The sequence below is a fragment of the Armigeres subalbatus genome, chromosome 3 (genome assembly GCF_024139115.2).
Source record: "Armigeres subalbatus isolate Guangzhou_Male chromosome 3, GZ_Asu_2, whole genome shotgun sequence".
Classification (NCBI taxonomy): domain Eukaryota; kingdom Metazoa; phylum Arthropoda; class Insecta; order Diptera; family Culicidae; genus Armigeres; species Armigeres subalbatus.
Genome location: NC_085141.1, coordinates 372,425,482 through 372,451,233, shown reverse-complemented (window position 1 = coordinate 372,451,233; position 25,752 = coordinate 372,425,482). Strand labels below are relative to the sequence as shown.

At 38.3% G+C, this 25,752-nt stretch overlaps 1 protein-coding gene across 1 annotated transcript in view; it reads left to right on the top strand.

The window, feature by feature from the left end:
• The window catches only part of LOC134226473 (zinc finger protein 236-like), a 54,622-nt gene extending 30,185 nt beyond the window's left edge, over positions 1–24,437 (top strand). Inside the window, exon 2 of the mRNA XM_062707275.1 lies at positions 22,642–24,437. Within this exon, the coding sequence (XP_062563259.1) occupies positions 22,642–24,216 (1,575 nt within the window). The 3' untranslated portion in view covers positions 24,217–24,437. The remainder of the gene's footprint in view (positions 1–22,641) is intronic.
• Positions 24,438–25,752: the final 1,315 nt, after the last annotated feature.

Sequence of the window (25,752 nt, the reverse complement as noted above, 5' to 3'; positions counted from 1 at the left end):
ATATTAAGTGCCTATATCCACTTATAAACAGAAAATCAAAACTTTGTCTTAAGAACAAACTTTTGATTTACAAACAAATTTTAGACCTGCCATGTTGTATGCTGTGCCAATATGGGCAAGTTGTTGCAATACCAGAAAGAAGGCACTCCAGAGGATTCAAAATAAAATTTTGAAAATGATTCTGAAGTTGCCTCCGTGGTATAGTACCAATGAACTTCATAGAATTTCTAATATTGAGACATTGCAACAAATGTCGAACAAAATAATTTCAATTTTAGATAAAAATCGTTGCAATCTTCTATTGCAACGATTAACTCCTTGTACCCTTAGTATAAAATAGGTTAAGTTTAGTTTAAGTTGAAAACATTGTAATTCCTACATGGTTCAATTCAACCAGAGGAAAAAATTCTAACTGCCAGAGGCAATTGAAATGTATTAATAGTAACTAAAAGCGTAACATAGCAAATAAGGATAATAGTGTTAAGAAAACACGGAACACCTAGTCTAAGAGATGAATGCATGTATTAGATAATTAGCAAATAAAATTAGTAAAAAAAAAACAAAATAAGACTGGCACCACGTTCCAAGTTCCAAGAATGTCTTTAATAAATTGTGTATCAATAAATGCCTAACTAGCTAAGTATAAGCGTGGCTACGACTCATCGTCACAGGGAACGCATCAGAAAAGTATTGCCGAAAAGAAGAGAACTCACATCATTTTCAATGATGGAAAAGGCCTCTGCCTGACTGCACTACCATTCAAGGCTCCATGCCGTTGGATCACATGCAAATGCCGTAAGTTAGTGCGTCAATGCCAGATATGTAACGCGGCATGGAACAAAAATAGTCAACATGTGATACCACCACGACAGGATATGTCTTTGGTTGCCATATCAGTGCTAATGGCGTAAGCCGACCCACCGCGGCAAGGTAACATATCCGAGGGGAAGGGGATTGTCCACAGATTATTTTATTTTGAATGTAAACTAAAAACTAAAAAGGTGTACACTCAAGCAAAACCACGCTAGAGATAAAACCGCAACACCTTGAGTAATGCAAATGGCGACTAAATTTGTTATCAAGTTGCAATTGCTGGTTAACAGATGTGTTCAGTAATTTTGTAAGCATATTTGACGGGGTGTTCGGTGAAAATATATTTTTACGTGTCAGTATTTGTTTGCCGTACAGCCGAACAAAAAAAAATTGCCGAAAAAATCAGTAAATTTGTTTGCAGTCGTCAGTATTTTTTTCCATTAACTGAGTAACTGAGTCAGTCAGTCCTTTTATCGACATGATCCCGAGCAGGAGAAATTAACTAAAAAATACCTCATTCTGTTATTGATACCATACTCTGTTATGAACTAGCCTTGTATTAGAGGTAAAATACCAAAAATTAATATACAGTTAAACCTCCATGAGTCGATGTTCTATGACTCGATATCGACTCATGGAAGCAAATTATGCCATATTAAAAAATATTTTCTGGGTTACTGTGATGGTCCCTTCAAACAGCTTTCCAAAGATTTGCTATTCCTCATCTCGATATTTCCATGAGTCGATGGTCCCTTCGATATCGACTCATGGAGGTTTGACTGTACATCACACATTATCATTCGTTTGGTATCCAGGTTTTTACGCTATGTTGCCATAATGCTTTGAATAACCTCTTTTGACATATGGCGTGTCCACTATATTTTTTTATAATTAAAACATAGCAATCATTGACTGGATGAAAATGTTTGTGTACATAAATATTGAATTGACGTGTTATTGTTTTATTTCTAATCAATTCTATTTCTCAACATTAATTCAATATCTTTCTTTTAGGTTTAAATGAAAAATGTCAAAAATATCCATTCTTGTTCGTCAGTTGGAAGGAACTTCGTCACAAACTATACCTAAACTGCACCATTTCATGAAGAAACATTTTCAGCAAGTTGAGACGAAAAAGCTTTTCCTGAGCATTGAAATTAATTTATGTGAAGCGGTGAAAACCATAACTTTTGAATCCTTTTGATCCTTGTGAGGGAGCTTACATGCAGATTTCTTTTGTTTTACCTTATGTTTTGCAGTAGGTATATCGGAAATCAAATCTGAACTGAAGACGTTATGCTGGCCTTCGCGCAAAGCAATACGAAGCAATCAAATATTTAAGCTATTTGCATTATCAAGCATACTTTCCTATAGTTTTCGAGCAAATAAGTAACTCTATGAAAAATGTGTTTTTAAGGTCAATCAGCCCTAGTAACATTTTGGTTTTATTATGGTTTTATAACGCTCTTGAAGATGTTGATGTAAAATGTTACTTGGGAGCGCTGCTGGAAAATTCTTTAATATATCTTTCTAAAACAAAATGAATGAGTGTCACGCATTTGTCCGTGATACACGAATAAACACGCACAATATATTTTGTTGTATCTCAAATATATACCCCAAACATTGACTGATCGAAAATGGTTTTTAAATAGCCTGCAATATTCTTAAAAACAATCGAATTAATTCTTAGCAGTAGAAATAACCATATCTTGGAAATAATATGGCGTATGATATACATTACTAATCCTTCGAGTTAAACTGAAAGTGAGAGTGCGAAAATTGAAAATTTTTCGGTCATTAGAACTGTTATGCTTTTCAGTAAGACAAAAGGCATCTATCAAAAGTGATTCAATTTCTTTCAAAAGTAATCTTAATCATTTTATATTTTTAAATCTAGGTTGAATTTGGAAAACGCCCACCCAACTTAGCATGTGCTCAACGTCGATGATACCATCTAGAATCTCGCGATTTTTCGATTTGCTTTTTAGTTTAGAAACAACATTTGATGAACACTGTCGTGTAGTGTATACATGGTGATCATTAGCCACGAAACACAAGATCTGGTTCTAATCTCATAGCTACAGATCAACCCAAGGATCAACGGTTTCGCACAATTATCCATAGAGCGTTTCAGTGAGTGCCTTCATAGAACCTAGAAAATACAACTTATTATTTTATTGGAATACGTGGAGTAATTTACCGCTGTCGAAAAAGTGAAATTTTTTGACACATACACGGTTAGAAAAAGTACCTAATTTTAGGTACTTTTTCTCTCTTGCATCTCCTTCCCTCTTCCCTTTGTTGTCATAAAATGAAGAGCAAAACCACTCAACAAGGGCATTAAAGTGTGGGAACCCAACGTTGAGTAATCTCATGTTTACAAAAGTTGAGTGAAATTCACCTAACTTTTGGATAGTTTCTATTTAAAATTAAGTATATTTTACTTAATATTAGGTGAATTTTACTTAATTTCAAGAAAAAATTACTTAATTTTGGGTTCCCACACTGAACCCCCGATTTGAGTGAAAAGTACCTAATATTAGGTAATTTTTTCTAACCGTGTAGAAAAACAATTTTAACTTCTAAGGCTACTTTGATGTTTATATAAAAAATCAGTAGGGGAAGGTGGGTAGACTTGATCCCCGGAGAGACTTGATCACCCCCTGATTTATCGAGAACTAAAGTAGTTTTGTTCTAGCGTATTTTTTAGTATAGATCCTCTAGACAAATGACCTTTATGTGGTGAGTTATTTTTTGGATTGACAACTTTATTTATTCTGCAGAGCGATTTGTATGTTTTGACCTTCCAAAAGTTTTTTTTATTGGCCACGCAAAATTTTAATAACTTTTCATAACAATGACCAAATGCTTTCGTTTTTTCACAGCACAAAGTCATAAATGTGCTTAATGATTTGTACTGATGAAAATGGCAAGATTCCATCAAAGTTTTAGGATATTTGGATTTGAAGTTATTGCCTCAATATGGGGACATTTGACACCCATACAAAAATTTGGCGAGAAAAATAAAAAAAATGTAAATCTGTTCTCAGGTTTCTGATTTTTTGTAGATTTGACAGATTTGATGAAGGGTTGGCAGGAAACACTATTTATTGCGTGGATATCATAGAACTGGGATCAAGTCTCCCCAAATTTTTAAATTGCATGTGTTGTCGAATTCAATAACAAAAATCGTTTATATATACGCACAGCAATTCGAAAATTGCGCTTATTTTGAAGGAAAAATATTTAAAAAATCTGAAGGCACCTTCTAATTTTATAATAGCAAGGTCTTGGAGAGGGATCAATTTCCCCGAATATTTTAAAATAGATTTTTGACAGCACTCTAAAAAATCGATTGTGTACAACAATAATTTAAGGACTGTCATACATCAGTAAAGTTAAATACTATATTTCTTAGAGAGTCTGTGTGGAAATCGCGTATGTTTATTTATTTTTGGCTGTGATACATCGGAAATCAGAAAAGGGGATCAAGTCTACCCAGTCTCCCCTACACAGCACATGTCATTGTTGAATCACCCCTTGTCGGGTTTATGGCTAGCGTAAAAAGCTGGATTGAAATACCTAAGCATGTTATGCCTAAAGTATTTTACATATTAGTTTTTGGGTATTTTACCTCTTACGCAAGGCTAGTTCATAAAAAATCTGTTATCGAAGTCGTTGCTCCTGCTCGGGTTCCGCTGACATAAGCACCCAATTCGCCTAGCACAAGAATGTTTTTAGCAATACCGTCAAAGAATTATTATACGATTTTTCCATGATTTTTTCTTCAAATCCATAAGAAGTTTCTCCAAAAGATTAAGAGTTGCGTTAATGTTTCGTTTTTGCATACTAAGTTTGATAACCATGAACTGCATACAATGCTCTACTCGACAATCGACTTTGAAAAAAAAATCGTTAAACACAGCCGAAGTGATTTAACTAAGATATTTCAGTCTCTCGATTGGTAGATATTTCAAAATGTTGCTAATATTAACTTTCGATTCATTGCTGATCAACTAGAACGAACGTTTCATGGCTTCTGTAGCTCAGCCGTAAGTCGCCCAGCTATAAAACAGACTACACATATTGCTCAGAAGGTGATTGGGTTTTATATCTCGGTCAGTCCCAGAAATGTTTATGATGGGCATTTATAATACACCTACAATCATGTACAATATAATTTATACGGTGTTTATTTCTTATATATTATCAATTAAATGGTCATAAAAAGCCATATCATATTCCAATGTTATTTCATATTTCTATAGTGAATTCAATCGATATTGCGAACAGCCCAACAGGAAATATTCCATCTCATACACATAAACCAACTGCAACAAAGAAACTTCTTCACATCCCGGAGCTACATAATCAATCTTCTTGGAAGATTACCAAAGGCGATGCTTGGCTTCTGTCGTGTCTACCCAGGAAACCTTCCCACAAATAGCTTTCCAAAAATCGATAAAAGGACACACGGAACGAAGCACACAGACAGACGAGAGAAAGATAAGCCCCTACACAACCCTAACCATCCCCATGAACAACCTACCTGCGCTCGATGAGCTCTTTTCCCACTTATTGCGTTTGGGTCGAGCCTTGGCATGGCACCGACATAGCCAACCAAACTAAAACCAACGCCCAACTTTGTCGGAGACCTTGCTCTCCGAACAATGCCGATATGTTCTACCTAAATCACGATAAAATCCCAAAAGCAGCAGACCCAAAACCCCAAGGCACCGAACGAGGCCCCCGGATGCCCGGAGATATGCGATGAAACGAGATTTCCTCCTTGGCAACGACCGATGATGATGATTGGATGATGACCCAATGACGACGGTGATGACGACGATGACTCGGTCGTCCCCAGATGAAACCATTCCGTTTTCCCATTCTCTTCCCATCCCGGTAGGGTCGCAGCAGCGCCAGGCACTATAAGTGCAGAGTGAACAGCACGTCAACGACAGCTGCCTGAGGGAAGAACGAGTGTAGCCCGTCGTACACCGATTGCCGGTTTGTGTGTTTCCACCGAAATAGGGGTTCTCTCAAACCATCTGCGCCCTGTAGCGATCGATACGGTCGTCCGTCGCCGTCGTTTCAGCACAGCAAAGCAGGAACACCAAGTGCGCGGGCACATTGGAATCGGATTGCCTTCAACGTTGGAAACAAGTTTCCAACGGTTGGCAGCGTTTTGGGACGGGACTGCGGACCAACCCCAAGCCCAAGTATAGCGAGCTGCCTCCCCCAAGGGTACCGAAACCAGTCCGGTCTTGAAAACGTTTTGCCTTTTCGACGGCTTGGTCGCTCGAATCGCGATAGCACACGCGGGTGCAACGTGACCAATGTGACCATGCGAACGAACAGCAGCGGCGGGCAAAGCACGAGAAACGTGTCGTGGCGGCTTCTCAAGACTTTCAGTTGGTATTAAGTGCCGTCTGCTTAGCTTGGCAATAAATGAATCCGGGTATGGGCGACCCCTATTCTGTTTTAGTGAGAAGTTGTGTCAATGAAGGGGATTGAGAATGGGGTATTTTATAATGCCGGTGGGATTAGTTGCTCATGTCTGTGCGTTCTAGGGGTGATCGAAAATTAATCATTGGTAATTATTAATTAATATTGAGCGTTTAAGGGGAAATGTTACAAAGTTGAAAAACTTCACTATTCCATTTAATTCCTCTATATTCACTTTGTATCAACAGATACGTATTTCGTTTTCTACTTGAAAATTACTTCAGTGTTTTGTTATCAACTCGTCGACTCGTTTTCAAGTATAAAACGAAATACGTATCTGTTGATACAAAGTGAATTATAGCGGAAGTAAATGGAATAGTGAAGTATTAGAACCTTGAATTATTGATAATAGTTTGAATTATAGTTTTGAAAAAAGTTATAGGTCGTTGGAGGAGCTAGTAGGATAGTTTGAATAAAACATAGATATAGTAGAGAAGGAGTAAAAAATGATTAGATATATAAAGTGCACTACAAATAATGCGAAACAAACATGATTTGCTCTGGTAGGATTTCACGAATTATTGATCGACAAAGTAGAAGTACATTATAGCGATATTCAAGGTTCGCTATCTCAATCCACAAATCTCAACAAAGATGACAAAACCGCGAGTAACATTTTCTCATCTTTGTGTTGCACAAAGCTTTAATCAATTATGAACGTAAGATTTGTGTTATCAAAACAATAGCTGATTCAACCGTCTAAGACGAGTTTAGTACTCTCCATTTATTTCCACTACGTTTTGTTATCTTTGCAGATACGTATTTCGACCGCAACTGTGTGGTCTTCGAGTCAAGTACGAGACACTGAAGACGACCACACAGTTGCGGTCGAAATACGTATCTGCAAAGATAACAAAACGTAGTGGAACTAAATGGAGAGTACTAAACTCGTCTTAGACGGTTGAATACATTCCACTAAAAAGAGCTTAAAATATTTTTTTCTGAATAGTTGATTGCTGAATCTATCTTTAAGGCGATCGATTTTCTACTTTTACGAGTTTTTAGTCAATTCAAATATGGAGACTTTCATTTGCAAGAAGAGAGTAGGAGTGGATTAATCTCATACATTTTGTATGCAGTGATTGTAATCTTTGTCCACAAATGAAATGAAGAAATGGGAAACATGTGTTTGATTGTTTGTGTTACATTCCAACGTTGCAGTTCAAAATTGTTGACAAACTGATCATTATGCTCATCATTAACTGCAGTATACCGCAGGTTGGGATTATTGCGATAAAATACATCAACCGCGTTCAAAATATTTTTTTTCGCATGATCACATGGGATTCGACACACAGATTCAGGCATCCCCTGATGTATTCTTAATTGCGGGCCGGGGGATACGGACTGGCGAAAGGGTTTTGGTTTTAGTGGGTCAAGCGAGTTAACCTCCTCAGGTGTCTGTTTGCAGATTTCCGTTTACCCTCGCTCAAGAAAAAAAAGACAGGCAAGTCCGAGGTGCGCACCATCTGTCTGGTATGAGGCACTGCACGGACTATCTGTTTTTTACTGTATAAAAATTAGAAAACACAAGGCCACTAACTGGCAAAATTGAGAGTTATTGTAGGTCATCCAAGTAAAGACCTACAGATCAACTGGCGGAGCGATGGACTTTTCATGAGTGATTTCCAGCGTAGTAGTCCATTTCTTGACCATAGTAATTTGTTGGGTGTTTTATCATCATTCAGACCTACGGATGTGTAACTTAGGGGCCCTCCTTAGCCGTGTGGTAAGACGCGCGGCTACAAAGCAAGACCATGCTGAGGGTGACTGGGTTCGATTCCCGGTGCCGGTCTAGGCAATTTTCGGATTGGAAATTGTCTCGACTTCCCTGGGCATAAAAGTATCATCGTGCTAGCCTCATGATATACAAATGCAAAAATAGTAACCTGGCTTAGAAACCTCGCAGTTAATAACTGTGGAAGTGCTTAATGAACACTAAGCTGCGAGGCGGCTCTGTCCCCAGTGTGGGGATGCAATGCCAATAAGAAGAAGAAGAAGAAGAAGAAAAAGAAGAAGAAGGATGTGTGACTTCTAGTGGAGTAGCTCCATTCTGGTTCAAGGAAACACGCTTGGTGGTTTATTCTCATGTACAAGGTCACAAGAATAGACCTACGCACTATGGGGAAAGTGGTGGCCAAAAATCGAAAAATTGACTTGCTTTGAATGACGTGTCTTGTATACCATTTGATAGATGGATAGTTCAAACCTAGATTCCCAAAATTTCAGCCCTCTGTGATGAAAAATCATTGCGTCACAGACATCAGACTTAGAAAAATTGTGAAAATTGTAGAAAAAATGCATTTCAAACAAATGTAATTCGCTCAGCGAACAACTGTCCAATTTTTGAATTTTATACACCGTTGTAAAGATAATTGTCTAAACTTCAAAATGGGTAATGAATTGAGGTTACACGAGTAATAAAAATTAGCTAAAACAGGGTAATTATCGGAAAATATGTATATTTTTGCAGAAGTTGGACTATATTTAACGAGCAGGACCGAGCAGTGTTAAGAGACCACCACCACAGGTTAGTTTGGGCTCTATACTATCTGCGGAACGAGAATCCAGCTGCGGATGAGCGGCATTTTGGCACAAAGTAGAAAAAAATGATTTTTTTTTTATTTTTTGCCTTTGTCGTATACAATATATGTACACTACCGATTTGCTTGCAACAAGTTGCATTCAATGCAGAATACTGTCTCATTGTTTCCTATTGAAAATTGGCCAGATTGGACTATGGACTCGGAATTATGGCCAAAATAGTATCTTTCATTGAAAAATTGCGTGAAAAATGTCATTTATTTTTCAGGCACTTATCCTAAACCGATTTACTCGCAACAAGTTGCATTCGACGCAGAAACCTGTCTCATTGTTTGCTATTGAAAATTGGCCATATCGGACTATGGGCCCGGAGGTTATGGCCAAAATGTTATTTTTTATTGAAAAAAAATCGAAAAAATGACACTCATTTTTCAGGCACTTATCCCTAACCGAGTTTCACCTTCCAAGCAGTGTTTTATTTGCATGTTTTTGTTTTGTTAAGCTCGATAATCGTAATAGCTTAGCTTAGCTTAGCTTAGCTTTGACTGACTAGACATATCTATGGTTGCTACTCCGTGATTAACCAGAATCAGTGAAATTGCACAAAGAATCAACTGAATGATTGACTGGGATTGTTCAAGCATTCTCAGTGGGCAAGTTTCAGTGACTCTAATATTCAAATGATCAATAACGGCGCTGGCCACGCCCTTGTAGTCAGTTAGGAAGAGGGAAGGAATATTAGTAGGTGGTTTTTGCCGTGTTTACCTCTGCGTCTCCACAAAAACCACTGGAAGGATTATCAGTTAGTTGGTAGGCATCGTTGGATCTGGATTCACTCTTATAAGCGATACGACCGTGCCATTTTTTATACACAGTGATTTTACCTAACCATGCCGCACAAAGCAGAACAAACTAACTACCTGTACACCGAGTAGGAACACGATAAAAAGCATATCTATTGACCGCACAAACTACAACGATACAAAATCGTTAGACGTGTCTTTGTACCGAGAATGGACAATAGTAACCACGCATGCCCGATGGCATATGCAAACTGTGGAGGATCGCGTTTTTGACGACCGAACCGACGTGCAGTATTCTGTACTTACTTGCCCTTACTTGACCGGATCAAAGCGCAATACAAACGCATTATCCGCCGAATATCAAATAGATATTTTTTTCTTCCGCCCGCGACGAATAACACACGCACTGTACTTACTTTCCCGATGGCTACTCTTTGTTATGCTCGATAATCGTAATTAACAAAAAAAAACCTGATTAATCCACCTAGTGGTGATGGTGCCTTTTTCATGCATTATTAAAAATAGTATTTTGGCTATTATTTTTGAGTCCATAGTCTGATTTGGCCAATTCCCAATAGGAAACAATGGTAAAGTATTCTGCGGCGAGTGCAACTTGTTGCAAGCAAATTGGTCAAGGATAAGTGCCTGAAAAATGAGTGACATTTCTTTACGGAATTTTTCTATGGAAGACAGCATTTTGTCCGGGTAAGGATACGGGCCTTGAAAAATGAGTGACACTTTTGCTTCATTTTTTTGGGCGGGTGCGTACAGACGCACACGCATACACACACAGACATCACCTCAATTCGTCGAATTAAGTCGATCGTGATTTTTCAAAGCAGTAAGCATGCGTGTTGACAAAAAGAAGCGATTTTTTGTACGGAAAATATCTTCGTGAGGTGGGGGAGCGGGGCAGCTAAGTTTGTGTGAAGGGAAGGGGGGTTGGAATAGAAATATTTCTTCTCCATAATACCTGATTATGAAACAGTACTCTTATACAACATATTAGGTAGGGGATGGGTGCTGGGCTTCCATATGTACCGCTCCTATTTAATCTTATGCACAGCAATCTTATTCTAGTTTTGATTTGCATTTGAACTGCCTCAAAAGTTAAAAACAATCGTTCAAGTTTATTTTTTAAGAATACGTAGCTTATAACTGCGGGTTAAATACTAGTTACAACTTCCGGATACGATGAAAATACATTAGTATGATTAATCGTATGCTAATCTTACGAGAATACTATAAAAATACAGAAAAACCAAAAAAATATTATTGGCCACCACTTTGTATGAAGCCGCCCAGTGCTACGGGTCAACCAGCGTAACGGTGCGATGGTCTTCTCACTTGTGACTTCTAGCGGAGTAGCATGGAGTAGCCTTATTTTAGTCCATAGAAGCACGCTGGGTGGTTCATAATCTTGTTCTAGGTTTGTAGATCACCCAAAAGCTCCTTGGAATATAAATCTATGGATTAACCAGCGTAACGATGGACTTCGCATGTGTGACTTCTAGCGAAATAGCCCCATTCTGGTTCATGGAAACATGTTGGGTGGTTTAGTATCATTTAGAAGGTTTGTAGGTCATCCAAGAACTCCTTGGAGTAAAGACCAGCGGATCAAACAGCGTAACAATGGAATTTGAATATTTCCATGTAAGTGTGGTCCACCACCCTAAATCAGACACTGATTGGTTCAGCGGTAAGATGCACAGCTACAAGCCATGGCGACTGGTTTCGATTCCCATGACATGGAGACATGGACATGGAGTATCATCGAGTTATCCTCATGATATGCGCATGCAAAAATGGAAACTTATTTTAGAAATCCCTCTGGACTGTCGGACTTTGTCAGTGCTCGATAACTACTAATCTGGTAGTAAACTGTAGTGTAAAGGCTAAGTTCGAATGTAGCATATGCATATAATTTTTTTTATTCAGGATATTTCGGTGCATGTTACCATACGAGAAGCACATGAGGTCTGCCAACGCGAGTGGGTGCGTTTATTTTAACAAAATGATTCATAAACAATCTATAAAACATGCTCTCGACTGACGCAAAACAGAGGCCTGCAGTTGGTATTCGTGGATTCGAGCAAGTACATCTGCGACACAGTATAAGCTTCTGGGTCCACTAAAACCAAAACCTTGTCGCTCTTCGTGTGTGTATTTTTGAATCTCTTATTTTTTCTGGTCCATTCAATAAAATATGATATAAGTAATATAATATAATGGTATATATTTTTTGTGAGGTTTTGAAAAAACATTGCTTATGTATGTCATTCAGATATTGACGACCCAGATTAAAGATTTTTTACGAAACGGCACCATTGAATCTCAATTTTCCGGTGGAATACGTCTTATTTTAATGGAATATCACTATTCAAAACTTGAAAAAGGCCAAAATCCGATTGTATGATACCTTGGGATTTAATGGGTTGACTTTCATAAAAAAATGAAACAGAAAGAGATTCGTTCATGCAGTACTCTATCCAGCTTTTTACGCTAGCCATAAATCTGAAAAGGGGTAAATCACACTGTGAACTGTTGTTATCTCAGCATCACAGTCACCTTTAAACAGAAGTATATTTTGCAATTTGTCAAAATGTTCGGAATGTATAAAAATATTCATTTTAGATTTTCTGCAACTGAATTACAACTATTGGGCGGCTGCCAGAACACAATTCTCGTATACAGCGTATGCTCTTCGAGTTTAGTTAAAGTCAGTTCTTGGCGTTATCAGGAGCTCTTATAATAATAATCATTGTTTAGTAAAACCGACATACGCTTATGATTAGAAATTAGTTTTTCCGAAGACTTTCCGATAGATCTTTCGGGTTCAAGTTGAAATGCGAAAGTGAGTTTTTCTCGAACACAATTATGCTGTTTAATGAGAAGTAACTCGAAATTATTCCTAGGTTCATTTCTATTTGTTGACAACAAAGAGCAAGCAGGATGAGAGAAACTTTGAGCTACTTCAGGCTGTTCTTTGGACACCACTATTGTTTCTTCTTCTCGAGTTAAACTTTTATTGAACTGTCCTATTCGAAGTCTAGTTCAGGCAGATGAATTGAGCAAGTCACTTGACTTGAATGCGAGTTGATCACCTATGTTTAAATCATTTAAATATAAACAAAGATGAACATGTTCAACTTTTAGTAATTCAATGGACATCAAATGTGATGAATCATAGCAATAGAGCGGCATGACGTGAAATGTACTGGTGCTATTCATAATCCGTGCTAGTTAGTGGTATAAAGTATAAAGTCGTATAAAGTATAAAGTCGATCCTCATGTTAATTGGACTCATATCAATTCCGAAACCCAGCAAATTGCCACTCTGTCGTTCAACGTTCTCACAGTTTATGTATGAGTCAGGTCTCCATGTTCAGCAGTTGATGCCGAATCTTAAGACAAGTGGTATTCACAGAGAGGTACCGCTCAGAGGAATCACACCCAGTGGCCATCTATGAAACCCGCGTCGCCAGTTACATCAAATAATGAATAATGAATGTTGAAATGCTTTTAGTGGGACGGAATGCAGTAGATTTGTTGGTAGATCGATACACCGTGCTGGAACGGAGGAACTCTCATCACAATCGACAGGAAGAGGCTGATGGTTAGGGTAATTATGAGCCTGGCAAGGCAAAGTTGAATCAACTTTAGCTGGATTTGCAGGTGGAAACCACATTACAATATTTCGAGCGCACCTCAATTGTCCGCCATAGCACCTTACAAACCTATCATTCTGTTATCCTGGCATATACAATAGGGTGGCTCAAATTAGTATGGAAAAAACTTTTTCCATTTTTTTAGATGGGCCCTCTGATTCGGTTCTATTTGGTGTCCTGATGCTCTGGACAAAATTTCAGCCAAATCGGTCAACGTTTGGGCGGTGCTAAACTCGTTGGAAGTTTATATGCAAAAAAGTATGCAGAAACATCCAAAAACAGTGATTTGCAGTTAGATGACACAATTTACGATGATGAACTATGCTGAAAACAGCGAGAAAATTAGTGCTTGCCCGGCGAAGTTATTAGCATTTCTCTGGAGTGGGGTTTGAGTGAATTTCGTTTCTTTTACCTTTGAAAAGAAATACATTCACCCATACACCACTCCAGTAAAATGCTAATATCTTTGCCTAATACACTCTAAATCTTCTCGCGGTTTTCAGCATAAAATTCTGCATTTAATTTTACAAGAACAGAATGAGTATCATAGTTCTGCATCGTAAAATGTGCCGACCAACTGCAAATCACTGTTTTTTGATGTTTCTGCATACATTTTCCCATATAAACTTCCAACGAGTTTAGAACGTTAAACGATTTGGCTGTAATTTTGTCCAGAGCATCAGGTCATCAAATAGAATTAAATAAGAGGGCGGCCCATCAAAAAATTGAAAAAGTGTTTTTTGAGCCACCTTAATATCCAATCAATGGTCTCGTTCGCTCTAGGCGTGTTTAATAACGCGCTCAACCGAAAGCAGCTCTTGAATTGGCTAAAAATAGAAAATTTTAAAATAGTGAAATCGTTTGTAAAAATGTTAGGTAAACATGTTGACGTTTCCATCGTTTCCATGTGTAATCGTAATATCTCAGATCGTAATCAACATTCTTCAACATTACAAAGCATACTTTGATCGAATTATAAAAATTGAAGTGGACACCTCAAACGTCAGATAGGGGTGATTCAAAATTTATGGCATGACCTGAGTAACAAGCTGATTTTAGTCAGCAGTGTAAATCGGCGTGGCGATTCGGTTTGTTCCCCTGGTTTTTTATCCTTACCGTTTTGCCTTTCTCATACAACAAAGTTGTACCGAAAGGCTATCATTTCACTTCAAAATCGAACTTTTTATAGAAGGCTCGGGGACCCATGATGTTATATACCAATCGACTCAGCTCGTCGAAATGAACAAATGTCTGTCTGTCCGTGTGTATGTGTGTGTGCACACGAAAACCGAAAAACATTAGCCACTTTTTCATATAGTAATTCTTAACCGATTTTCAAGTGTTATTCGACGGGGGACAAAGCCTTGTTGATCACTATTGAATTTGATAACGATCGACCATTGCGTTTAAAAGTTATTAAGAAAATGGAATCGAACTATATAAGCGCCATATAAGGTTGGTGTCTTGGCTAAATGCTAGAAAGGCAGTATCACTACTTGGTGAATTAAGTTGGGTTAAAGTCGACTTAAAACAGCTCAGCTACTGACTGACTGACGGGCACCAAGTCCGAACCAACCAGCGATTGTCTGTACCTTGCTGTGTCCATTAAAAAAACCTTGATTTCAATGGAAGATTCTCCCGAATTTTCAATTAAAAATAATCCGAACATTCGCTGTTTTGATTTTCCCCGATTTTTTTTAAAATTATTATTAGAAAATCTTAATAGTTTTCATCGGATTTGTTTTTCCTGAATTCTCGTGATTTTCTACAGACATTCCATTGAATTTTCAATGGACCTTTATTCTGGAATTTCCACGAATAAATCTTTTATTTATTATTGTCTTTGTCCTTATAAATATAGCGAAATATAAATAAGTTCCAAATATTAGTTTTAAACACGGACATACTAAGAAATAATTACCGTAGATGAATCTATTATAATACCATTTCGTCGAAAGACATTTAGTCGAATGGGCATTTAATCGAAGGAACATTTAGTCGAAAATGAATTATTAGCACACTAGCGACGTAGGACATTTGGTCGAATGACGTTTGGCCGAAAGGACACTACGTCGAATGAAAATTTGGTCAAATGAACATTAAATCTAATTTTAGAATAAAGAATCTTCGTACATTATGGAGTAAGCCTTGGCTGGAAACGGAAGTGTTTTTTCATCCGTCATATTTTTTTTTAACCTTTTCTTCTGTATTGAGTTGTGAAGTTTTGATTTTGGAAAAGCAAGCAAAATGTAGTGGCAACTAAAGTGCGGGCTCTGCATTCATAGAAGTTACCAGGCAGAGCACTGATCCCTATGTTTGCTGGAATCTATTTCGACACCTAACGGAATACATCCGTTACTCGAATCGCAAATTTTCCATCCATCACTCATCAGCCGGAGTTCTTTGAATAAAAATCCAAATTGGCCAATGAACTCAGCTCATTTTCATCGATTGTGGAAAGCGGACTCTACCCTTCGTACACAAGTTGCTCAAGACAATACCATCAAAAGAGTTGACGCAGTTCGACAGGATGATCCAGCAGATCTATTTCATTCACGTGGGTTACATTGTGGATGTTTCTGAATCTACGGTGACGGGCAATTGGATCTAGGTATGAGGATTCCCCGTGAACGAACTGACGAGCCTGAGCGATGGGAGCAACAGTATAAACGGAAATATTACAAAGGTTTGATACAGGGAAGATATGGCTAGATGCAAACTTCACGACTTCGGTAAGCTCGATCCTTTTCTAAATTATATTTAACCATACACACCTACATAATTTTTAAACACACTAATCATAAGTCAAAAAATGGATCGATACAGGTTCATTGTGTCGTTTACAATAATAATAACCTGAGAAGCGTCGGTGATAATCGAAATTTAGTCTAACTTGCATTTATTTAGCTATTAATGTTTTCTACATTTAAAACTTTTTACTTCTGAACACAATATTTTTGTTGAATTTAATCTGCAATATCTATTTATTTGTTTCACATGATTTTTTTTTTTACGAATTTGATGAATTCGTATACTGCCGCATATCGTCAATGGGATCCATATACAGATGTACTCGACTTGCGGTTAGCGGCAGTATAACCGGTAATTAATTCAGTACTCAAGTCAACAATTTGTTTTGTTGAGTTGGAAATTCTAGTCTTGGCGCAAGATTTTTTCTATTTCCGAATTATTCTCTTTCTGGAATTTAATTTATGGTAAATTATAAGTTATTTTTGAAATCCTTACATTAATGTTAATCGTTTACTTTACTGATTGACAAGTCATGTTTCTTGAAAAATCGAATGTGACAGAATTACATGAGTGATCAATGTCAATTGTTAGTACTTTCTATTGAAAACCTAAGTAATCCTTAGGTATAATAATTCCGTTATAACTAAATTTATTACTTAAAAATCAACCTAATATAGATTTAAAATGGGTATATCTTGTGATAGAGTGATATAATGTTTTCGATAAGTTATGTTTGGACGAAGATAAACTAGTCGCATGGTGTCACTAGTCAGTTTGATAGCAGATAATACGTAAGTAATAACATTTCTTGATGATTTTTTCTTTCGTTTCTTCATTTTTACTTTTAATTCACTTTTCGCGAAACTGTGGTAAGCAATTTCAATAAATTGCGTTTTGACGAAAAAAACGTTCCCAAGCACGGAAAATATGGAGATGTTGTAAGTAAAAATTTAGTATAATTTTAACGTCTTGAGTTTTCGCTTGATTTTCATCGCTTTTGTTTCTTTTTCTTTTTCTCGTTCTAGAGAGCGAGTAATGGCGCTTAAACCTAGGCCAATATGTACACTGATGTACATAAGTATTCGCCATGCTTTCATAGTAATCTATCTGAATTTATGCGAATACTTTTGCCCATCAGTGTATAAGCCAGGGCACTAGACTAAAAACTGTGTCCCATCCCAAGACGTCGAGGACCCATGGAGTGTTCATTAATCTTCTTAGCAAAGTCACTCCCAACGATTCGACAATCATCTTTCCCCCTGAATGTGAAACGGTTGGTATGGCTGTCCCCGTTTCTTCCTTTCGTAAATTCAAAACTCTTCGTTTATCTCGTTATTTATTACTAAATAATCTGATTGCCGGGCAGTTCTGGATTTTCTCCCAAATTCAAGCCTGCACGGTGGGCCTGGCCGTTTTAATACTTGTGTCATATTTATGATATGCTGCAAATATTAATGCAGACAAGAAAATGCTCGGGAATACAACCGACATTTCCAGGATGCTTTTCAATACTGGCTGTGCATGTGCTAAGACAAGACAAGACAAGACAAGACAAAGAATCTTCGTACATTATTTGGTCGAATGACGTTAAGTCGAATGGGCATTTGATCAAAAGTGGATGTTCGAATGAATATTTTTGTTACATTTAGACGAATGACTATCCGTCGAATGGATATTGGAAAGAAAGGAACAGTCAATATTGCAAATTTTGCGCCGTGTTCGACCACATGCAAAAAATATTGTCCCACCAAAATATGTTCCCACCACTTTCTCCATATATGGATGACGTCTCCATTGCAAGAAAAAGCTGTTTGGGGTGTGTGATAAGGTGCAAGAATGATGTTTTGTATTGCGCTTTCGCTAATTTCTATACAATGATGTGTGAGCATTTGTTTTGGTACTTCGACAAATTTACACGGTAGTCTATTCTTCGGTGAGAAAAGCAATAATAATTGAAAAATAAATTACACAGGATTCTGTTTTTACACGACATTTTTTCGCTTGTATTTTTGATCGTGTTTGTTTGTCATCAAAAACATCGCAACATGTTTCGAAAAATCTTAAATAATTCAAAGAAAAATCACATGGTAATTACAATGCGTTAAACATTTAGGATGGCTTCAAAAACGGAAAAATGTAAATCGTGTAAAACAGAATCCTGTGTATTTATTGCAATATTTATAAAAGTAACATAATTACTGCTCCAATATTGTCCAAAGAATGACGAGTTCATAAAAAGAATAAATACCGTGGACCCCCGATAATTTGAACGGTACCTCATTCAAATTAACGGGGTTCACTTTTAATTTGAACTTCTGGTTACTCTATAAGCATCAGAAAAACTGGTTTCTGGCTGCTCTCCTTGCTAGCTTGTTTTGATTCTGCGTTCCACTTCACGATGTTCCATTTTTCTTCTCTCGATTCCACGTGGTAAATGACGTTTGAACCATTTTTAATTTGAACGATATTCAAACCAACGGGGTTTAAATTAAAAAGTGTTCAGATTAAAAACGGTCATATTACCGGGGGTCCACGGTAATAGGAAAACGGTAAATATTCCCGACAGAATATTGACATTGGCGAACCCCTCTAACCGACTACGATAAATCTTTAATACTACCTGGTCAAAAGATATTTAGTCAAATGATGTTTCGTCAAATGACACTAGGTCGGAAAGACATTACGTCGAATAGATCATTTGGAAATTTGACCATTTGGATGAAATTAAAAATTAACGAATTATGGTTGGAAGTGAATTTTATACTGAACTAATTATCCAGTCTTTAGTAGCTTTGCGAGCTAATCCGTGCTAATCCGGAGATAATAAGTTCGATTCTTAAATCCGGTATAGGATGTATCTGGGTGGGAAACATTCTCGACTCCCTGGGCATAGTGTATCTATGTAGAGTCATTGAAGAAGAAGAATTGTTGTATAAATATTGATTGTAGTTTGGCCAAAAAAAAAAATAGTGAGTCGCTATCTTGGTCGCTATCGATCAAGAAAAATCCAACTCTATTTAGACTGAGTCTGTCGGTGGTTTTTCGGAATACATGGAGTTTTTTTTTTATAAAACAAGTAAATTAATCTCAGATCTACACGAAACCCTCACAGTTACTTTCCGGTATCAGTCAAATAAGAATAAGAGCATTTAGAATTCGGTCAAACAATTAAATCATTCCTAACCAGTGAATTCGATAGAAAAATGATGACACTGCTATAAGACATTACCCGAGCAAAATTTGAAATCAAATTGAAATCAAAATTTGCTGTCATGATGTCAATTATTTGATTACTCCAGTTAATCTCGTTTTGTACGGATTAACGGTTAACACAGCAGAAATGAGAGCATAATTTTACCCTGTGAAATCATACATGATTACTAAACTTTATTTATATCATAAGATTTTTAATTTGATATCAAAATGAGTATTCAATTAATTTTTTTTCGAGCATTCATAACAACAACAGCATATTTTGTTTGCAGATTTCTTTTTTCCGTAAAACACACTTTAGCTGCTATCATTATGATAACTGAGGAGTGCATATTGAAAACATGTTGCGATGTCAATTTGTATAAACTAACAATTGACATCAAATTTTTTTTGTTTTCAATATAATCTCAACAGCAGAGTTTAATATCAATTTGCTCTCAATTTGTTAACCGACTTTGCTCGGGTATACAGTCGCCTCTCCACATCTCGACATTGAAGGGACCATCGAGATATCGAGGAATGGTAGGAAAATTGAAATGGGTACTAGATCCATAAAACCTCGTTGCTATGACAAACAACAAAAAAATGTCGTTTCCTGAGTTGTTGATGTGTTTGTTATTGTCCAAAGATGGTCTAGTAGCCTAAAAATTTGAACATATCGACATAAGGAGAGTGAATCCTGAACAAAATATGATCAGAACCCATCGAGATAGAGAGATATCGAGATAGGGAGGTTATCGAGATGTAGAAAGCCCAAATGTATGTAGATTGAAGGGACTGAGGAAACCATCGACATAGGGAGAGATATCGAGATATAGAACATCGAGATGTAGAGAGTCGACTGTAGTTTGAAAGTCCCTTGATGACCGCAATAGAATGGAATGGTCAAGAATAGAACTAATCAGATGTAACTAAAACAATAATGTAGGTAAGAAACTATATGATTTTCAAACCACTTTTAAAAAATAATAGTTTCAGATTTTTTCTTGTCTCTTTGTAATCGGCTTTGGAAGTCCCCAAGGAACAAGAAAACCGATCAACATTAATTAATCTATTGGACACATTGATGGAAAGAAATATGTTTTATTTGCACTACATTAATCAAAATATCTCTACCTTAGACCTTTGAACTTTGTTATTAATGGGCTTCTTAACTAATAAAATTGTTCTATTTCTCTGGCGTCAGCACTAGGGGGGCATCCCAGGCGCTGGCACCCTTGGCGAGGGCCAACCCAGACAACCGCTCGCTATGGCGCTGTGGATACACTATGCCCAGGGTTTCGATAATGTTTCCCACTCGAAAACATCTTAAGTATCGAACTCGCCATTATCGGATTGGCATAGGCTTAGACTTTGCTCGCAAGGCTAACTGGAGGACCATCAAAATCTGAAATCTCTCAGGAATTCCTTCATATTTTCTATAGTAATTATTCTAAAAACATCTTTATTCGCTATTCCATATTTTCCGAGGAAATCATCTGGTACAGTCAAACCTTCATAAGTCGATATTGAACGGACCATCGACTCATGGAAATAACGAGGTGTGGATTAGAAAAAGTTGTTTGAAGGGACCATCACAGTAACCCAGAAATATTTTTTAATATGGCATAATTTGTTTCCATGAGTCGATATCGAGTCATGGAACATCGACTCATGGAGGTTTGACTGTACTTCCTCTCAGCATTTCTCAAGAAAACTCATCAGAATATCTTTCTGAAGTTCCTTCAGAAGTTCTTTCAGTAATTCCTCCAGAAGTTCCTTCCAGAATTCTTCCAGAAGTACCTCCAGTAATTCTTCCGGAAGATTATCCAAGAATAAAAATAGTATGTCCTGAATTACTATTTATACTCAAGCAATACCTTTGAAAGTTCTTCCAGGAGTTCCTCTAAGAACTTATTCAGTAGTTCCTCCTAGAGAAATTTCACCAGAAATTCCCGATGAAACTTTTGGAGAAATTTTTGAAGGAATTTCCGTAAGAATTTCTGAAGTTGCTTCCAAAGGGTTTTCGGAAGAATTCCCGAAGAAACATCCTACACTACTGTCCTGCGCTGCGATCGATTACAATGAGGTCGATGACATCCGCAAAGCCCTGGATCATATGGGACCGAGTGATGATAGCGCAGTTCCTCTGCACTCTAGATCTCCTAATCGCGCCCTCGAGTGCAATGTTACACAATAAATGCGATAGTGCATCTCTCTGCTTCAATCCATCTAAGGTTATAAACGAATTTGACATCTCGGCTGCAATCCGAATACTTGATTTCGAGCCATCAAGCATTGCACGTATTAGCCTAATCACTTTCGTCGGAATACCATGTTCAGACATGTGGCGACGTGGTGTTAATGACTTTCGTAGGTTTTTCTGTCGCTAAAAAAGGGCAACGAGGAAAGTTTGACATCTGCAGGCGTTACAAACGCCATCGAAGCGGGTTAGGTCTCATACATTTACGAACACAAGCGTTGTTAGGTAGGTTCAAGGGCTGCCTATGATAAGTATGTGGAAAGGAAAGCGGCGGCGTTATTGGGTGGGTTTATTGGTTGGCCTTCCGTCAACCCCACTCCCTGAGTGATAATTTCAGGTGTCTATTTGCATATTTGTCTTCATCCCTCTATAAAAAAGCGTCAATAAGACAGTTCATGCTTGAAGAGGTCTGTGGACGTTTCCAGGGTTGTCACCCGAGCAACACACTTGTTACAAACAAGTGTCTGTGACTCCCGTACGACAGATTAAATCGATTAAGTTTAGCAACAATTAGAATTTAATTTAGTTTGGTAGTTCTATTTCAATGGAGACCTCCTTAGCCGTGCGGTAAGACGCGCGGCTACAAAGCAAGACCATGCTGAGGGTGGCTGGGTTCGATTCCCGGTGCCGGTCTAGGCAAATTTCGGATTGGAAATTATCTCGACTTTCCTGGGCATAAAAGTATCATCGTGCCATCCTCATGATATACAAATGCAAAAATGGTAACCTGGCTTAAAAACCTCGCAGTTAATAACTGTGGCAGTGCTCAATGAACACAAAGCGGCGAGGCAGCTCTGTCCCAGTGTGGGGATGTAATGCCAATAAGAAGAAGAAGAAGTTTTATTTCAATGAAATTTCTAGACCAATATTTGAAGAGGGAGTAAATGCCAAAATTTATTCATTCCGGTTCCTCGTCTACATACATAGACAAAGAACTAGACAGAATAAATTATGGCTGTACGCCCTTTTCAAATGTTGGTCTAGGATTGTAATTACTTTGTGAACCTGAGACAAATTTCAGATTTTATGATACTTATTAGAATTAAGCAAAACTTCTTAACCTCTCACTAACGTGCCTTTTCTCATTCTGTTTTAGATCGAACACTTCCAAGGTGCTCCTACCACCATCTGCGAATTTTGCAACGCACGGCTCGATGACTGGCAAAGCTTCCGGGAACAATGCATCGGAACGGACGAATACCTTAAGGCCACATATCGAGAAATTTTCAACCCAGAAGGAGTCAGAGCAGATGAGATTATCAAACAGCAGTCGCAGGTGTTTGAGCAGCAACGCGTGCAACAACAGCAACAACAAGCACAGTATCAGCGACAACAACAATATCGACCGCAACAACAACCACAACAGTATCGACCTCTACAGCAACCTCAGCAACAGACTCAACCACAGCAAAAACTACAAGAGAAACGAGAGCAGCAATTCCTCGAGCAAATGACCGATTTGACCCCACCATCGGAGGACGACAACGGAAGCTTCCTATTCGGCGAGGAAATTTCCCCCGAGGACATGATGGATCAATTCTACGACGACGAACAGGACGACGAAATGGACAACGAAACGTTGATCCAACAGCTGAAAAGCCAAACCGGAATCCGCATACCGAAGTGGTCCAGAGAGTTCGGAGCAAAGCTCAACTCGCTGCTACACGTGGTGGGAGGTGAACGTCCTCACCAGTGTAAAGTGTGCAGAAAGCGCTTCCTTCGACGGCCACACTGCCGCCGCCACGTGGCTCAAGCTCATGGTGCAGTAATCGAAAGCGTCAAGCTGCCCTCAAATTGGCAATCGACTGCTGGGCGAAGATTTAGCTTCGCCCGCGAACCGGTTCAGCAGGTCATGGAACCTGTTCCACCGTCACCTCCGCCACGGGTTGACCATTTTGAAACCAGTGTGGAACGTCCATACCAGTGCGAAGTTTGCAAGAAGTGTTTCAAACGCAGCCAACACCTACGGCGTCACAGAACGTCCCATTTGCAGATCGAAATCGATCGTTCGGAAATCATGCGCGGTATCAACGAACAACAAAGAGCACAGCTGCAGCTGTCCACACTGACCACTCTTCCCGAAGACATGAATGGAAACGGACCGACCGAAAACGGATTGGAAAAAGCGGACTATGACGATGAAGTGATTGCTCTATCGGACGACGATGAGGACATGGGCGAGGAAATTTCACCCGAAGAGTTTATCAGTGCTCAGTTTAAACAAGATAATGCCCCGGTAGAATTACCTCCGGAACCGAAACAGCCTCGGCTCTCAGACATTCCGCATCTTTTCTATGGCAACGAGGATGACGAAGAAGACGAAGACGAACGCCAATACATTACAAAATCAGGAACAATCCGGAAGCGTGCACCGCCGATGCCAAAACTTCCCGGCGATCGTCCATATCAGTGCCGAAAGTGCAAGAAGCTGTTCAAACGCTCGGACCACCTCAAGTCGCATCTCAAGACGCACACTTCCGAAACGGATTTCAACTGCGACTATTGTCAGAAGGGCTTCCGCTACCGGCAGAACTATCTGATCCACATGAAGAACAAAACTTGTTTCAGCGAAAAGGGCATGTTCCAGGGACATCAGATGTCGAACTCTTCGGTCCACTCGGGCTCGTCGAGAAGTTCGTCGCGTGACATCGATGAAGTGCTGGGGGATTAGGAAGCGGAAAAGTGCCATAGATTTTTCTTGTACAAAAGTAGATTGTAAGCAATAACAGTCATTCTATCCAAAAACTGTAACAAACTGAATCTAAAAGTAAAAAACACGAAGGATCGCAATTTACTTCGCCACCCAAAAAGAAAATAACTCGAATGCTAACTACTAAGGACAATGTACCATAACGATCTGATGAAAAAGTAACAATAAACCACTGAAAGCTACATTGAACACGACTTAATGACAATATAGAAGAATAAAACGAAATCCTAGAAAGTAGGTACACTGGGGTCAAGATTTCATCAATTTCTTTGTTCAACTCAATTTTTTAAATAGGTATCATCTGATTTTTTTATTTTCAAGTGTTTTTTCTTGTGGAGCGATTTCAACGGTTCATTATATCCAAAGGCCAAAAATAAGCAAAAACAAACCGCATAAAAAGCAACCCTATAGTGCACAATAGTATTAGTTTAGAAAATATAGGATAAAAAATTCATGCATCGTGAAAGTTGAATATAGGGGGACGGTTCGGCACTTCATCTCATAGCTCCTATTTCTATCCCATCAAAAACAAAGCAATGAAAAGGAATTTGGTTTGTTTCTTAATTTTGTAATTTTTGTTCACCAGTGAGCACGCGTGTTAGCAAAAAGAAGCGACAAGATTGGTGCTGTATTGGTTTGTATTGCGATGAGATGAATATATGTTCAGTGAGATGGAAAACGGAATAGTTCCCCTGTAAGATTTGATACCTAATATTCTTGATGCACATCAACACCTCCATAATACGTCTGAAAATGATAGCTTTTGGTAAAACATTAGAAGGAAAACAATTCAAATACTGGAAATTTCTTTCAAATTTGTATTTGTTCCATTAGAGAGATAAGCGAAAACAGTTTTTTTAAATGGGTTTTCAATATTGTGCTATTTTCTCTGTACATTCTGGCCTGGATTATAATAGGTTACGTTACAGAAGTGCCATACCAATCGTTAATGGCATAGAAATCGTCGCTTGTCAAATCAGGAAGTATGTTTATGGATCAATTATCCATTCGATAACGGTAGCATAAACAGGCGGGGCTTATTGTGAGCAAAAGTCGACCAGAATCGACGCATGGCAAGTACATTTTTTTCTTGAGCAAAGGTAAACGGAGATCTGCAATCAGATACCTGAGGATGTTACCTCAGGTAGTATGAGGATGGGGGTCCCCAACCCACTAAAACCAAATTCCATTAGTTCGTATCCCCCGGCTCACAATTAAGCAATACATCAGGGGGGAACTATCGAGAACGCTCACACTTATGCTAACGCACAATACCGACTTCTGGATGGTAACATCACAACCCGTCGATCGCAAGCCGAGTTAGAGACCTTACGGTCTCTTTCACTAACTTGCATTTTGGAGACGAGCACCCCGGCAACAACAACCACGTATGAACTGCAATGATCTCCGTATTTACATACGTTGGTGTCCGCAGTCCACCCGCGACATGTTTGTTGCCAGAGTATGCCAGGTGTTCATAGCATCACAGTAGTCTCT